The sequence below is a fragment of the Mastomys coucha genome, unplaced genomic scaffold (genome assembly GCF_008632895.1).
Source record: "Mastomys coucha isolate ucsf_1 unplaced genomic scaffold, UCSF_Mcou_1 pScaffold7, whole genome shotgun sequence".
Lineage (NCBI taxonomy): Eukaryota > Metazoa > Chordata > Mammalia > Rodentia > Muridae > Mastomys > Mastomys coucha.
This window is the reverse complement of record NW_022196913.1, coordinates 97,305,027-97,319,934: the sequence shown is the minus strand read 5'-3', so window position 1 is coordinate 97,319,934 and position 14,908 is coordinate 97,305,027. Positions and strand designations below refer to the sequence as shown.

Sequence of the window (14,908 nt, the reverse complement as noted above, 5' to 3'; positions counted from 1 at the left end):
CCGCACGAGGCGCTCTGAACGTCCGGGAGACGCACACCAGGCTCGCCTACCCCCTAGCCAGCTCCTCCTTGCAGCAGGCGCCCTACACGTCTCTCCGCCGGAGCGCGCTCCCAGCCCCGCCCTCGGGCGGCGCACGCACGGGCCGCGAGCGCGCGCCTCCCCCCGCGCTCCCGCGCCAGACTCACGGTCGCGAGCGCGCGTGCGCTCCTCGCAACATCCCCGGGAGCTCAGCCAGAGCGAGCGCGGGGCAGGGCGCACAGGAGTAAAAAGGAGGCGGCGGCCGCGTCTGCGAGCAACAGATCCCGGCGACGCGAGCTGACCTCGTCTGCTGCTGCCCTATTTCGTTCTCTCTTTCTTTATTTTGGAGTTTCAGAAAAAAATATATATATATTTGGAAAAAAAAATCTTTTTTTTTTTTCGTAAATGGCGCTGGCCCCGGGTCAGCGGGCTGTTTTCTCTGCACCAAGATGGGCTTTGCCTTTTCCGTCGTGGGCACCCATGGTGGCTTGATTGTCAGTCTTCTTCGGGCATTTTTGAGGCCAGGAGCCGAGCACTGCACGTAGGCGACTCGCCCTCCGGAGCGGCTGGGCGTCTCGGATTGGGACTTGGGGGGCAGAGTGCAGTAAATTGCGAGCACCGCGTGCTCTCTGCAAAACCGGCGGCGAGCCGGAGGTAGGTCGCTCCCAGGGTGAAACCGCTCCCGGGCTGAGCGAGCTCGGCCCCGTGCGCAGTGCAGCCGCCCCGAGAGCGTGTCCTGTCCCCGCCGCGCCGGGAAAATGGAGGCTGTGATCGAGAAGGAATGCAGCGCGCTTGGAGGCCTCTTCCAGACCATCATCAGCGACATGAAGGTAGGACGCTGGGGGCGCGGCTGCTCTGACCTCGCCGCGGGGCTTTCCCTCTACCGCGGCCGGCCTGGCCCTCGCCTACGCTGCTGGCCACCTGCGGGAGCTCGGGGGACCCGGGTGTCACCTGCTCACCCGCCGCGCTGCTCAGACTGTGCTGGGTCACTGGGCAGGCGACTTCCTGGGGGCTAGTGGGGAGAGTCTGATGCCACTTGCCAACCCCTGCATTCATAATCCCAGGGGGCGACACCATCTTGTTCCTTTGGGGGCTTAAGGGCCCTAGTTCCAAGTTTTCCATTGTCTGTCCCTGGACTGAGTGTCTGCGACCCGTGGAGGATGGACGCCTTGGAGGACACCTGACTCCTTGGGTTTGGGGTGGAGTGTTTGGCGTGGTGGTGGAGCGGCAGTGGAGGGCCCTGCTTGGCTGCAGGAAGGAGTCTTCCGGCCTGGGAGAATGGGTGGCAGGATTGTTACAAGCTTGGCTTTCAGGTCTACCTGGAGTAGGGGAATCTGAACAAATTAGTTATTAATTAGTCTGTTCCAGAGCTGCTGATGGTGTTCTTTGCCTTCCCCATACCCTCCCTCGGGGCTCGGCGCACAAGTTCCCAGGGTAGTCAGTCTTTCAGGGACGCCGAGGCTGAGAGGCTCACAGCAGGAAGGCAAGGTTGAGGTTTCCAAAACTACTATACCCAGCTCTCTCATACACACATCCACACCCCACTCTTGTCTGGGAAGGATTGTGTGTGCGTGTGAGTGCGCGCGAGTGTGTTGGGGGCGGGGAACAACACCCTAGCCTTTTCCTGCACAGGGTGGGACTGGAGATAACCTGATCCTCGAATGTGGGTTTTCTGGTGCTCTGAGGTACAGCGTGACTTAGGTTACCCACCCTAATAAAATAGAAGCAGCTTCAGGAGATGCCTGGAGGTGGGAATTGGGGGCGGTAGGAGGGGATTTTTTTTTCTAGTGTATTTAGGGGAGCTTCTCTTTGGCTCGAAGCCAGCCCCAGTCTGCCTCAACAGATCCGGGGAGGTGGTGTTTAATTAAACGCTCGGCTTCCAAAAGAGTGGGCAGGTTTGGAAAGCAGTGCTGGCGAGTGGGTGTGGACAGCCCCTCTTCAGCCGCTGCCTTGCGCCCGGGAAAGCTTTTGTCTGATGAAGTGTAAGGTTTGGAGAGGCCATGGGCCTTCGACGTGGACTTTGGGGAGGAATGTTCAGCTGTCACGCCTGCCTCCTCCTTTTAGAACCAACTGTCACCTCATCCAGTGTGAACTTTGCTGAGGTGCTCGGTTGGTCCCGCTCAGGTCCATTTTGCAATCCTACCAAGCTCGTGCCTTTTGTCAGAAATCCTTGTAGCCTAATCTGTAGCCAGAGCCTGCTCGCCCAGGAATGCCTCTAATCCAGTCGCTTGGAATTAGATGGATTAGTCTCTTCAAAGACAACCCCTTTCATTCCTTTGCCCTCAATCCACATTGAATTATCGAAGTGTTCTTTTGAACAAAGATTGGTGCCCTTCCTTGGACTCTGGTGTTTATTGTTAACTTAAATTTCACCCACTTTATTTAGTCAAAACAAGGTTTGGTTTGAGGCATACACACTGTATGTTGTAATGTGCAGAGGAGGTATTTGAGATGGGTTGGTAAAGCCGCTTTTTTTCTTTTCTTTCTTTTTAATTTTTTTTTTTAAGGAGGTAATGATGTTTCCAGGTCCTGAATAGAAATGAATCCAGGGATCTAAACTGATCCTTGACTTCAGTCCTAGAGTAATCACACCTGGAGTTTTCTCTGCCTTTGATGATGATGATGAAGATGATGATGGTGGTGGTGGTTATTTTAATCCAAAGCCAGGGCTTAGTTCTTGCCAGTTTGAACCCAAAGCCCTTCAGAAGGTAATCCTTCCCCATGGATGGGCTGTGCAACCTTCCACCCACCATCTGGCTGCCTAGTGTAGGCTCTGCCTAGACATTTGTAGGTGGAAGGCCTCTTACACACTGACTGCCCCCTCAGTGTTGATTCTAGTTGCTCTCTCTTTGAGTCTGGTAGATTTTTTTTTTCTTCACTTGACAGAATATTTCAGACAGAAGGCACAGCAGAAGATTACATCTCGCTTTGGATTCTGAAGCTCTTTGGGGGAAGAGAGGGATCAGGGATAGGTGTGCAGGTTGTCTGATTTCTGAGGTTGTTTTATGCGTAAGGGAACTGCTAAATATTTTCATGGAGTTTTCTTTTTTAGAAGACTTCTTGTATGGAGTGGCCAGCGATGGCACTTCAAAAGAGAAGTAACAAAATTAAATTGGGCATTTTAGGACAGGAAGCATAGGCTATGTGGCTATGTGGAGTTGTCAGCAAGGAAGTCAGTCAGCTCTTAGTGTCACCTGGCATTGTGATGACCTCCTTGTCCTTCCCGTCTTTAAACTCATGACCAGCTTATCATATTTTTGGTTCCCTTTCTGTTTGCTTTTAGGGAGAAGCCATTTGGATTATCATCATGGTACCATTTTTAGGTGATTTTTTTTTTTAAAGTGATGTTGAATCGGGGTGAGAAAAAGGCTAAGAACATTTTTTTTTTTTGAATAGCTTTTGAGACTTCATAATGTACAGCAACACAGGAAGGGAGTCAATTTCCTCTTTGGAGAAAAATAAAAAGATAACAAGAGAGTGGAATAATTTCCATGCCTGTGCCATCCATCTTCTGAAGCAGAGAGCCTCAAGACACAACAAAGCTCTGGAGAGTTCTTTGTGCTTCCTGCAAAGATTCTCCATGGGACGAGTCCTGGACTGTCAGGGCCTCTGTTTATCCCTTTCAGGGGTAGGGTGAGGAAGAAGTTGTCTTTGCTTCCATTGGGATGGAGCTCCAAGGAAAGCAAGCGGCAGCTGCTAAAGAACTTATTGATTTCTTGAGGAGAGGAAACCTCTGTTTTCCCCTTCCTTCCACCCTGCTGTGGTGGTGGTCACTAATGAGTAACGGTGTGCAAAATCACTTAGTGGCTGTCTTCCCCGGGATCTACGGAAATCACCCTTAAGGCTGCCTGGTACGAGTAGGTCCCCTCCCAAAAGGTGGGGGGAGGGCTGAGCTTTTCACGTCGCTTCTAGGAAGGGTGTTGACTTGTCTGGGGGGACAGTGGTCTGGAGGTGACTGCTGACTCTCAGGGAGGTCCTAGAATCTTTTTTATTTCTATCCAAGTTTTGAACAGAACTGGCTCTTAGTAAGGTAAACAGATTAGTGTTGTTTGTTTTGAATCATTAGACCAGAATTTGACCACCATTTCCATGCTTTCTAAGTTCTGGAGACTTGCTAGCCAGACTAAAAGAGTATCTCGTCCCGGGGACGGCGGTTTCTCCTTTTAATAATTAACTTTTATTAAAAAAAAAAAAAAAAAAGGACGCTAAAATCAAACATTTCCTCACCCTTGTTCCTCAAGCACCAGGATGCCGAGGGCCGAGTTGGACCTGCTGCAGGTAGAACTTTGCCCCGGGTTCAGGTTTATGTAATATGGCTAAGCTAAAAAATACCCCAGTGCACCTGAACGAGCCATGTGTCGCTTTAGACAGGGGTGTTGTGTTACAGGCACCTGTGCAGAGCAGAATAGCGGCCTTGTTCAGTTCCTCCAGACTGCCCCCTCCTCTGCTGGCCACCAGCATCCTCTGTCCGAAGGTCTGTCTAAAATTAGAGCTGCTGGGGGACATCTTGAATTCCACAGGAATCTTGCTGTGGGTCAGAGAGACATGGAGATATTTTCCCTCACCTATCATGAGGTGACAATATAAGTAGCAGGTCTGATGCCATGCAGTGACTTTATGGCTGCCCTGTTCGCTGTTGTGAGGTCCCTGTAGTAAGAAGGTTCACTTCTTAGGTCTTTATTGAGGCCTCCTGTGTAGAAGACCTTTTACTAGGTCCTGCCCTTGCTCCTTTCCCTGAAACGATATGGCTGCAGGCGATATAGGAAGGAAGGAAGGAAGAAAGGAAGAAGGGCTCTAGTTTGGTCAGGGAAAGGACGTCAGTCTTCTTCTTAGACTTCCCTTTCAAAATGCTTCAAAATAAAAAGGTTTTCTGGAGTAAGATAATGACAAGCCAGCCAAGCGACCAGGTACTGGGAGGGAAGGGAACCGCTCTGGGTAGAGGCTGACAGCTATACAAAGGCAGAACAAGCAGCGCCCTGTAATGGACAGATGGGCCCCATGCTGCCTTTTCTCTTGGCAAATGGTTGTGTTTGGCCAGGGTTTTACAAGCTTCCTCATTTTGGGCCTGTGGGAGAAGAAGACAAAGTGAAGATGTCATAAAGTTGGCAGTAGGAGCTGCCCAGAGAGGGCTCCTCATTCGGAGCACTAGGGTCTCTTCTAGGGAGTTCAGACTTTTGGGAGTTCGGGGTATGAATCTTGTCTTCTTTTGGAAATATGTCACTTTAGCTATTCCGTGGGGGAAAGCCCTTTTATATTCTATCAAATAAAGTTGTTTTAGAACTTGTTGCTCGATGTCCCGAACCTTTACGCTTTGGAGTTCCATAATTCATAAAGGCCTAGATAGAGGGATGATAGCTTGCATGGAAGGTAGACTGAGCTCACCTCTGGCCTGGTTCAGCACTCACCTTTCTAGAATAATATCTGTTCATCAGCTGTGTTGGACCACCAAACTCTGCTGTGATGTCAGGAAGTCAGACCCAGCCTCTCTTGCTATCATTTGCACTGCACATAAACAGGGAACACTTTCAGTACAGATACGGTCTCTCTCTGTCTTACATAGGCCCTGTCTTCCTAGTGTTTGACCGCCTGCTTGTCCTCTGACCTCTTCTATCTCATCTTGGGCTGTAAAGGAAAAAAGAAAAAAGACCAAAATGATAGAGTCAGTTTGGCCAGCTCACTTGAGGTTGCTAAAATGCTCGGTGGGTGAAAAGGTTGAAACTATTGATCCATTAGATGCTTTATCATCTGTCTCTAAGCTGTTTCCCTCTTTGCAAGGACTGGTGAGAGCTGGCAGGGCTCCTTCTGCGATGAGACCATTTAGAGGTTCCCATTGGGAAATGGAAAAATGAGATCATTTCGAGTTCCCCATTACTTCTTGGAATCGCCTTCAGGACACTTTCCCACCAAACCCACACCTCTGCAAAAATAAAGAAATTGCCTTTCCCCACACCAAACAGAAGCCAAACGACAGGTTTTGAATGTAGCCGTTCCGAACATGGCAGGACATATTTGGGGCCCCTTAACTGGAACTGGCTGATGCCTTGAGCAGCTTAATTCAGATTTGCAGATTGTCCTGCTGATACGGCCTTATTAAATAGTAAATGGAGAGACAAACAGTAAATTAATTGGCGGAGCATTCAGGAAGCGTATTGTATTTGATTGTTGAAGCTCTTCCTTAAATTAGATGCAGAATGCAGGTTTCATGTGAGTGTGTGCTTCAGAGACCATACAGGTCCCGCGACCCCAGCCAGCCCAGTCCAGAGTCTGTCTTGATGCTACGTTCCTCACCTCTAAGCCCTCCTGGAAGGCCTTGGGGTGACTCACTCTCTACATCAACCTAGTGTGGTTAGAAGTGGCTGCTTTTACCCATTGTGCGATTGTGAAGTTTGGTTGTATGAGATGCTCTGGTGTGCCACCTGGCACATAGTTGGTGCTCATTATTCATTGCGTATGGCACACAGTAGGCGGGAAGGGATTTGGAGAAGGACCTACTATGTGACAGACTTCTACTGACAGGCATGCATAATTTGCAGATGAGAAAATGGAGGCTCGGGCAGGGAGATTCAGGAACTTGTCCAAGGCCATGTTGAGGTGGAATTAGTGTTCAGACCTTGTCCTCTTTGGCCCAGAGTGAAGCTCTTTAAGAACCCAAGGTATGGGGCGGGGCGTTGATCTATTTCTAGAAGATATCTCTCCATCTGTCTGAGCCCATGGGAGGGTCATAGAAGGAACTAGAACCCCTGACGGGAAGGTGTGGGCTTGAATGGGAGATGAGTGGAAGACTCTAATGCAGCTGTTACCTCTGGGAAAAATATTTAATTTTAGGAGTTTGAAGAGATATGCCCCCCCCCATTTATCAGTTAAATCAATAGAAAAGCTTGCGATGCCCCTCTCTTCCTGGTTCTGGAGGTGCTCCTGGGATGGAGAAGCTTTGGGGGCCAAGTTTTTGCCAGCTACCCTCAGCGCTTCTTCTGGTCCAGGTCCAAAGCTCATGGGATCTCCTCACTGACTGGGCTTGCGTATGGAGTCAAGGTGTCTGAGGCTGCATTCTCATAATCATATGGATGAGGCAGGTTCACCCAAAGTTCATATGACTCCTCAGAGTGAACTCGTTCTGTGCCCAGCCCTGGAACACGCCTGTAAAAGAGCTTTCTGTGTTTAATTACGTCCTGGTAGCCCTCCAGTTTGGGCTGAGTTGGTAGAGTCCTTGCCCTTGAAAACCTATTTAGATGGGATCCTCAGAAAAGCACCTTCCTGTATTAATTCTTGGTGTACATGGCCTTGGTTTTAGTCTATAAGAGTCTTCTCAACCTGTCTTAAGTGGGGGAAAACAGTCGAGTGCCTTTTAAGCTGCGTCTCTTTTTATTTGATTTCTTTGCCTCAAAGCATGGAGAGGAATGGAATCACTGGCTTGCTTAGTGCCATTAGCTCCCGGGAGAGGTGGAAGTGGGTGGCAATATTGTTTGGGACTCTCTTGCTGCCACCTGCCATGTGATAGGGCTCTCTGCAGGGTCCAGGGTAGTGGGTCTGACCAGATTGGAGGGTCTGGGTATACGTGCCCTTTGGGTGGCTGGGCATGGTTACAGAAAAGGCCCACTGAATGTCCTGGGAGACATGAAGCCTGGGTCTGCTCCCAGAGTCCCTGAGCCAGCACTTTAGGCAGCACCTTATTTGTTAGGATTTTGAAAGCACTAGTTCACCAGGGTTGAGGATCACTGAGCCATCCATTGGGCCTCCCCTCTCAGATGTGCCATCATGGTGTGTTCTTGAGCTCACCCGAGCAGAAGAAGAACCCATTTAGATGCTTGCACAAGGATGTGAATAATCTCCATATTACCTAATTTAGTCTTCAAGATAGCCAAATGGTATGTTTTGCTATTGTGTATCTCATCATAATTAAAAATTAAAATAAAAATACAGCAAAATGCTAAGTAATTCCAGTAAAACACAACAAAAGCTTATCTAGAATTCGTCACAGTTTTGTTTGTTTGTTTGTTTGTTTTTTAAACCAACCTGTAATATGCCTGTCTAATGTGCTCTTCCTTGTTTGGAAGTTGTTGGATATGTTAGTGTTGCTAAGCGACTAAGTATACTCTGATGCACCTTTAGCCAAGCATGGTGGTGCTATACTGCAATCCTGGTATTTGGGAAGTGGGGGCAGGGAGACCAGAAGTTCTAGGTCATTCTCAACTACATAGAGACTTTGTGGTCTGCCCTGGCTGTTATGAGACTCTGTCTTAAAGTACAAAAACAAACCCCACCAGTAAAAGTACATGACAGTAACAAATGTATTCTTCTAGTTGTTTGAGTTTAAATAGCCATGGGTGGCTAGGGGCTACTTCACTGAGCAGCAAAGATTTTAGACACGCTAAGTACTGTCTCTGGTTTACAGTGCCACTTCCTGTCCATTCACCTTCTACCTCTTGCTGGTCAGGATATGATGCTTGTAGGCTTCTCCAGAAGCCCTGCTGACCAGGGACACAAGGAACTAAAGGAAACCCTACGGCTATGTTTCTCAGTCTCTAGGAGTCCCAGTTTTGTTTTCTGTAAGGGGGGTGCAGTAATATGCCTGCCTTTTAGGTTCCTCATGGAGATTCTGACGTGTGGATTTATTTACCTGTGAAAGGTCCCCCTCTTCCCTGTCTCACATGTGTGCAGGAGTTAGTTACTGTAGCCTGGAGTTAGTTACTGCAGCCTGTAGATTGGGAAGGGACTTAAGATCTAGGTAGTAATTATTTCTTTGCTGCTTCAGGCAAGCACTGTCTCATCTCACCCTTTCTGGAGCCATATTAGAGCCCGTAGTGGAGCTTCTAGAAATGGAGAAGTTAAAGGATTTTGGTTTTTGTAAAGTTAGCCCTGAGTACATCAGAGCCCTCTGGCCCAGCGTGGTCTACTGGGATTCTATTTCTCTATATGCAAACCCCACCAACTGTTTGTAAGAGGGTGGACTGGGAGATAAAAGGCCTTCGAAGCTCCTGAGGACAGGGGAGAGGGGGAGGGGACAGTTGGGTTGCTGAGCTATCTTTTGTGTCCCCTTGGTTTTCTGGGTGACCACCACTTGTCTCTTAGTGGCTTCTGGCCCTGTCTCTAGTATTGAGTACATATGGAACCTCTGCCCCCTCCCAAGAGCTGGTCTTCATCTGAGCTTCTCCCTGCTGTCTGCAAAGCTGCTGCTAGGTCTCAGCTTGGCTGGCAACTAGGTCCTCCTCCCCGGGCCCCAGCCGGCTGGTCCGTGTGTGTGCACGGGCCGCACGGACTCTGACTTCCTCAGATTCGCCATGGCTCCTACGTTTCCTACCCCATCATCTCTGCTTGTTGAAATAATTCTCATCCTCCAAGGAAAGTGGGTTTTCTGGGTGGTGGTGGTGTACACCTTTGCAGAGGCAGGTGGATCTTCGTGAGTTCGCGGCCAGCCTGGCTTACAGAGTTGAGTTCCAGGGTAGCTACACACAGAGAAACCCTGGCAAAACCAAGAACCAACAAAAATATGTTTTTTCTTTGAATTTTAACGCCTGGTTCTGCCATTTTGGGGGCTTTTTATTCTGGAAAAATTACTTTCCAGAGCCTTGACTTTTTGTTTTTTAAATCTACATAATGGGAGATGAGGTGACAGTATTTATCCAAAGGATTAAACAAGAAGGTAGATGTTTCACGCCAAAACGTTTGGCGTGAAACATATGTATGCCACATTAACTCTCTTCATGGCTGTCTGAGCTACCCCAGTCTGTCTCAAGCATCTGCAATCTGCAAGTCCAAATTCTGAAGCCTTACTGAGCATCAGTCTGATGACACTCCTCAAATTCCAGAGTTTTGGACATTTTAGACTTGAGCCTTTCAGGGAGGGCTATGCAAATCTACATTAAAACCCTTGACATTTAGAAATAAGTCTGGTCTCAAGCATGTATACACACACACACACTCACACACACACACACACACACACACACACACACACACACAATATCAGAGTTCCTTGCTGTTGGTGACACTTCTGTTTCGGAAAAGTACAAGATCACTCTTGAGTTTGATACTACAATCCGTATTTGTATTTCAACTTTCAATTTTCAAGAATGCAGTATATGTATTCAGCAGTCTGATTATGTGCTTGAGGGACACTGGGCATGGCTGGGTGGGAGAGTTGGAGCTGTGAACAAGCCTGTCACAGGCCTTGTCCTGATGGTCTTTATGAGAGTCAAGACATCAGTCTTTACTGAAGTCACGCTGCCAGGAGTTAACACAAGAGTTTGTGGGGCTGTTGAGGAGTGCCTCGAATTTCTGTTTGGAGTGGGAGGACAGAAAAGCAGAAGGCCTTTGGTCTGGGTGACACCCAGCTGACAATTCAGTCTCATTTTACTTGTGTAATAAATGTTTCTGTGATTGGAACTACCAGGCACAAAGTGTTTGACACTTTAACCCAGCTGGGTAGAGACTGCAATCATTCCCATTTTACAGACGGGGCAGAGAGGTTCAGCCATTTGTGTAGCAGGTGAGGGGTTAGGCCCAGGCCATGTGATATCCTGTGACATCTGCTCCAGGAGTGTGCTCTGTAAGCCACTCTCTGTTGTCTCCCAAAGTGTGGCATTTCAAAAATTTCCCTTCATGCTCTGTGGTGGATGCATTTCAGTCTGTCTGATGGTTTCAAGTATGCTGGCAGGATTCTGAATGTATCACATACAGCATCTAGATTTGCCTCTGGGCTGCTTCCAAGAAGTCTTGAGGGGTGGGGTGGTGGCGTGAGCTGAGAGTTCTTGCTGTGCAAACATGAGGACCAGAGTTCAAATCCCTAACACTCACTGAAAACACTGAACATGCCTACGTCCTCCATGGAGGCAGAGAGAGCTGGATACCCCAAAGCCACCTCTGGCCTGTTTACGTTCATGGATGTATGTACCCACATGCATATGTGCATAGCACCCTTCACCCGAAAGAAGCTTCGAGGGGTCTCAGGGGACAGAATCCAATAGTTAGTTGGCCTGAGATTTTTGAACATCTATTGGTGCCTCTAGTTTATCAGCAGAGAGATGTAAGTGGAGAGTGATGGAGCCCAGTGTGGCTGCCTCAGGATACATGACTCTACTTGGGGAGCCCACTCCAGGCCAGGAGTTAGGGGCTGGCAGTGGGGTGGATTAGTTTCCAGGGAGATCACAATTGCATTCTGAAGCCAGGCTCTTTGCAGCTGAGCATGCTGCCATTAAGGAAGTCTTTGAGTTGGGTTTAATGGTTGTTCTTTGTTTTGAAGTGACTGTTTACTGAACCTTCAAAGCCAACGCCACAGCAGGATGTGATCTGGGACCTGAATAATTGCATCAGACACCCCAATAGGAAGCAGGTACTGAGGAGCCTAGCCAGGAGTAGCTCAGGGCCAGCCCCTGAGCCTCAGCATGGCTGGGAGGACTGAGGTCTTCAATCTGCAGCCAGGAGACTTGTTGTCCCACGGAACCTGGTTCCCCAGGAACTTGGCCTGTTTGATGGTGCTGGCCTTAATTAGGGACACCCTAATTAAGTCACTGAGGAGGCGGTTTTTTTTTCCCTTAAAAAAAAAAAAAAGCAAATGTTTTGAGAACATTTCATGAGGGATTACTTCTGAAAGATTATACAAGTTATATAAAATTAATGGAAGAAAACCTAGAAACTTCAATTAAGTGAAGTTATCCAAAAGCACCAATTACAAAGTGGGTTATGTACTCAGGCTCACAAGGGCCCAGACGATTAAAGGCCTGTGAAACCTCCTTTTCATCCAGTCTTCCCTGTCCCATGCGGGGAGTTATATAAGCAGTGCAGTTTCTGTGACGGCCATGTGACTTTGTTTGTATGTCTATAGTAAATTCTACTGGGGACACATTTGGGCACCTACTGTGTGCAGGGTCCAGCTTGAAGAGCTGGGGATATAGAGCAGCAGCAAACAAAAATGACAAATTCCTGCCTTTCTGGAACCTACTGTCTCACGCACGGAGTGGGCGACAGATAAGGGATCTTTGAGTAGCATCAATTCTTAAACAACCACCCCTTCTCCAAACCAACCCTTCTTTTTATTTTTCATTATTATTTATTTTGTGCGTATGGGTGTTTTACAAGCCTGGTATCCCAGGAGGTCAGAAGAAAGAGCATTGGACCCCATGGGACTGGAGTTACAGACAGTTGTGAGCCCCTGTGTGGGTGCTGGGAATTGAACCTTGGCCTTCTGCAAGGGCAACGAGGTGCTTTTAGCCACTGAACTCTCTCTCTATCCCCATCCTCCTGTATGCTAAAAGGAATCCATGCAGCGGCACAGTCAGACCTGTATGTCTTCAAGAGTGATGAGGGAGAGGAGAGTCTCCAGGAAGGGGGCAGACACCGCGGAACAACTTAGGATCTGTGGAAGAGTGGTCCAGCCTGTGCAAAGGCCCTGAGGTGGAGAGCTTGCCTCCTACCTGTGTCTGGGCCAGGCTGGTTTTACACTGTTAGAAGCAATACTGCAGTAAGTACGTGGGGTTGTTTTTTTTGTTTTTTGTTTTGTTTTTTGTTTTTGTTTTTTAAGGTTTATGTTCTTCTGTGAAGGATTTATCTGTGGCCTAAAGGAATGCACTTCTCAGAGCTTCTGGAACCCAGTGCTGACTATCTCGAAAAGCATGTGTCTGCTTACATTCCTGTGTCTTGAGCGCTCATCTTCCAGATTATTTTGAAAGAAGCTGGGTTTAGACATTAAAGCCAAGAGCTTGCTGAGTTCCCAGTTTCTAAGGGCTCAGGGGTAGGACCTACCCTCTTATCTCTTGCTGCAGTCCTCCGGACTTGCTGTCTGGGTAGTTCTGAGAAAGCGAGAGTGTCTTCACTTGCAGATTCCTAGGCCCACCCTTAAATTCTTTGTTGATCTGGGGTGGGGCTCAGGAATTTGCCCTTTTAACCAATGCTTACTGATTCTCCCTAGGTTTTTGCAGGGATTGCAGTAGGGGTTGCTTGCAGGGGAGCTCAGGAGAGGGAGCTCAGAGAAGCAAGAGGTTCTCTGTGTTTGTGTGTGTGTGTTTCACGCCACCATGGATATATCTGGAATATATTTCGGGTGGACATTTTGAGTCATGCTAACTGTGACTCTGGGAAAACGCTAGCCTTCCTGCTTTCTTACCCTTTTTGGCCAGGAAAATGTCTGCTTCCTCTTTGAGAGCCAGGTGAAACATTTGGGGACCTCCCACCGACTGCCCTCCAGTCTTTTCCAACTTGGTGAATGCTCCCCTCTGCAGCTTTGGGACCCGTGGACCCTCTCCTCTCCACATGGCCGGCCCCTCACTCAGTGCCTGCACATAGTAGATACTCATTTAATGGGCTGCTCCAGAAGGCCGCCATGGTGTGCTGAGTCACTAAGGCAGAGCTGAGCTCTTTGTGTTACTCAGCCCCGAGAGCACAGTAGCCTCATAATCAACCTCTGGGGGCAGGAGCTGGCCATTAGCATCGTTTACAGATGGAGACAGAGTGGCACCAGGTGATGAAGTCACTTGCCTCTAAGGTCACTCAGTGAACAGATCTGAAGTTGGGCCAGCTGACTCTCTTGTCAAGCTCACATTCTTGAATGTTTTTCTGTCAGGGTGCTCTGCCCCTGCATGAACGATAGCCCGTGGAAACGCAGGCACACAGGCACATACTGTAAAAGTAAGCGCAGCACCTTTTGTGGTCCACCATGGCACCAGGGGTAGGAGTTGGGTGATGAATAAGGTGTGGTCTTTGCCCCAAATGGAAACTGATTCAGCACAGTGTGGCTAGGCCCTGATGTGGGTTTGATGAGTTGGTGAACCTGTGCCTGCCTTCTGGAGGGTTAGGCAAACAGAAATGGTAGCTAGTGGGAGGAGCAGGATCTCAGAGGTCAGAGTCATTTTGGAGTTGGTAGAGGCAAGTCAGAGAGGGTCCATGGAGGAAGAAGGGGGTGGAGTGGCGTGTGCGTGTGTGTGTGTGTGTGTGTGTGTGTGTGTGTGTGTGTGTGTGTGAGACATTGTGGGGTGCAGACTTTCAACATTATAGGTCACTTGGGTTATGGTGTGCTTTGCTGGTCATCTCGGGGATATTGACAGACAGGAACTAATGAACAGAGGACAGCTCTGGACTCTGCCCCTGAGGGTTCCATGGGGCAGACAGTATCCTGGGGAGGGCTTAACTGCATAAGCATTTCATAGGTAAGAGCAGTGAAAACCTGCTTTAGGTGCTGAACTAATGAGTTCTCATGTTTCCTGATGTGGAGAGCCAGCTAGGTGACCTGATGAGCTAATTTCCCTGTCTCAGGAGCCAGCAAACGGAGCAGCAATTAATACAATCAAGCGGGAGTCAGGGCAGGCCTCTCACTTTGCACACGTCTCTTATTCCTTAAGTATGGGCACAGGCACATGCCTCCCTGGGGTTGCTAGGAAATCCTCTGTGCTCCCTTTGGTACTGTCTACAGGAACGTGCTGTTCTAATGTTGCTCATGGGTCCTCTGGATCCCTTGGTAGCTAAGTGACCCCTTTGAAACTTTCTTAGGCAGCATAAGGTGCAAAGGTGGCCACTACCTTTCCTCTGGTGGGAGGGACTGTCTCAAGTAATAATTTAAAAAAATTAGGGTGGTGAAAACCTAGGTGCACACACGTGCGCTCACGCGCGCTCACACACACACACACACACACACACACACACACACATGCAAACTTTGGAGAATGGAAAAGGAGAGGGAGAGGAGTTCTGTTTGCAGAGAAATCTGGAGTATGGAAACGTGTGTGGGCTGGAGAGATGGCTCAGGGGTTAAGATCACTGACTGCTCTTCCGAAGGTCCTGAGTTCAAATCCCAGCAACCACGTGGTGGCTCACAACCACCCGTAATGCGATCTGGCCGGGCGGTGGTGGCGCACACCTTTAATCCCAGCACTTGAGAGGCAGAGGCAGGCGGATTTCTGAG

At 48.8% G+C, this 14,908-nt stretch overlaps 1 protein-coding gene across 8 annotated transcripts in view; it reads left to right on the top strand.

Moving 5' to 3' along the window:
- The first annotated feature begins 224 nt into the window (after window positions 1-224).
- Mtss1 (MTSS I-BAR domain containing 1) overlaps window positions 225-14,908 on the top strand; it is a 146,493-nt gene continuing 131,809 nt past the window's right edge. For 5 of the 8 annotated variants that reach the window (XM_031359142.1, XM_031359138.1, XM_031359140.1 and 2 more), the window contains exon 1: window positions 225-848. In XM_031359142.1, the coding sequence (XP_031215002.1) occupies window positions 777-848 (72 nt within the window). In that variant the 5' untranslated portion in view covers window positions 225-776. The remainder of the gene's footprint in view (window positions 849-14,908) is intronic. The other 3 variants (XM_031359143.1, XM_031359139.1, XM_031359141.1) reach the window with 1 other exon arrangement.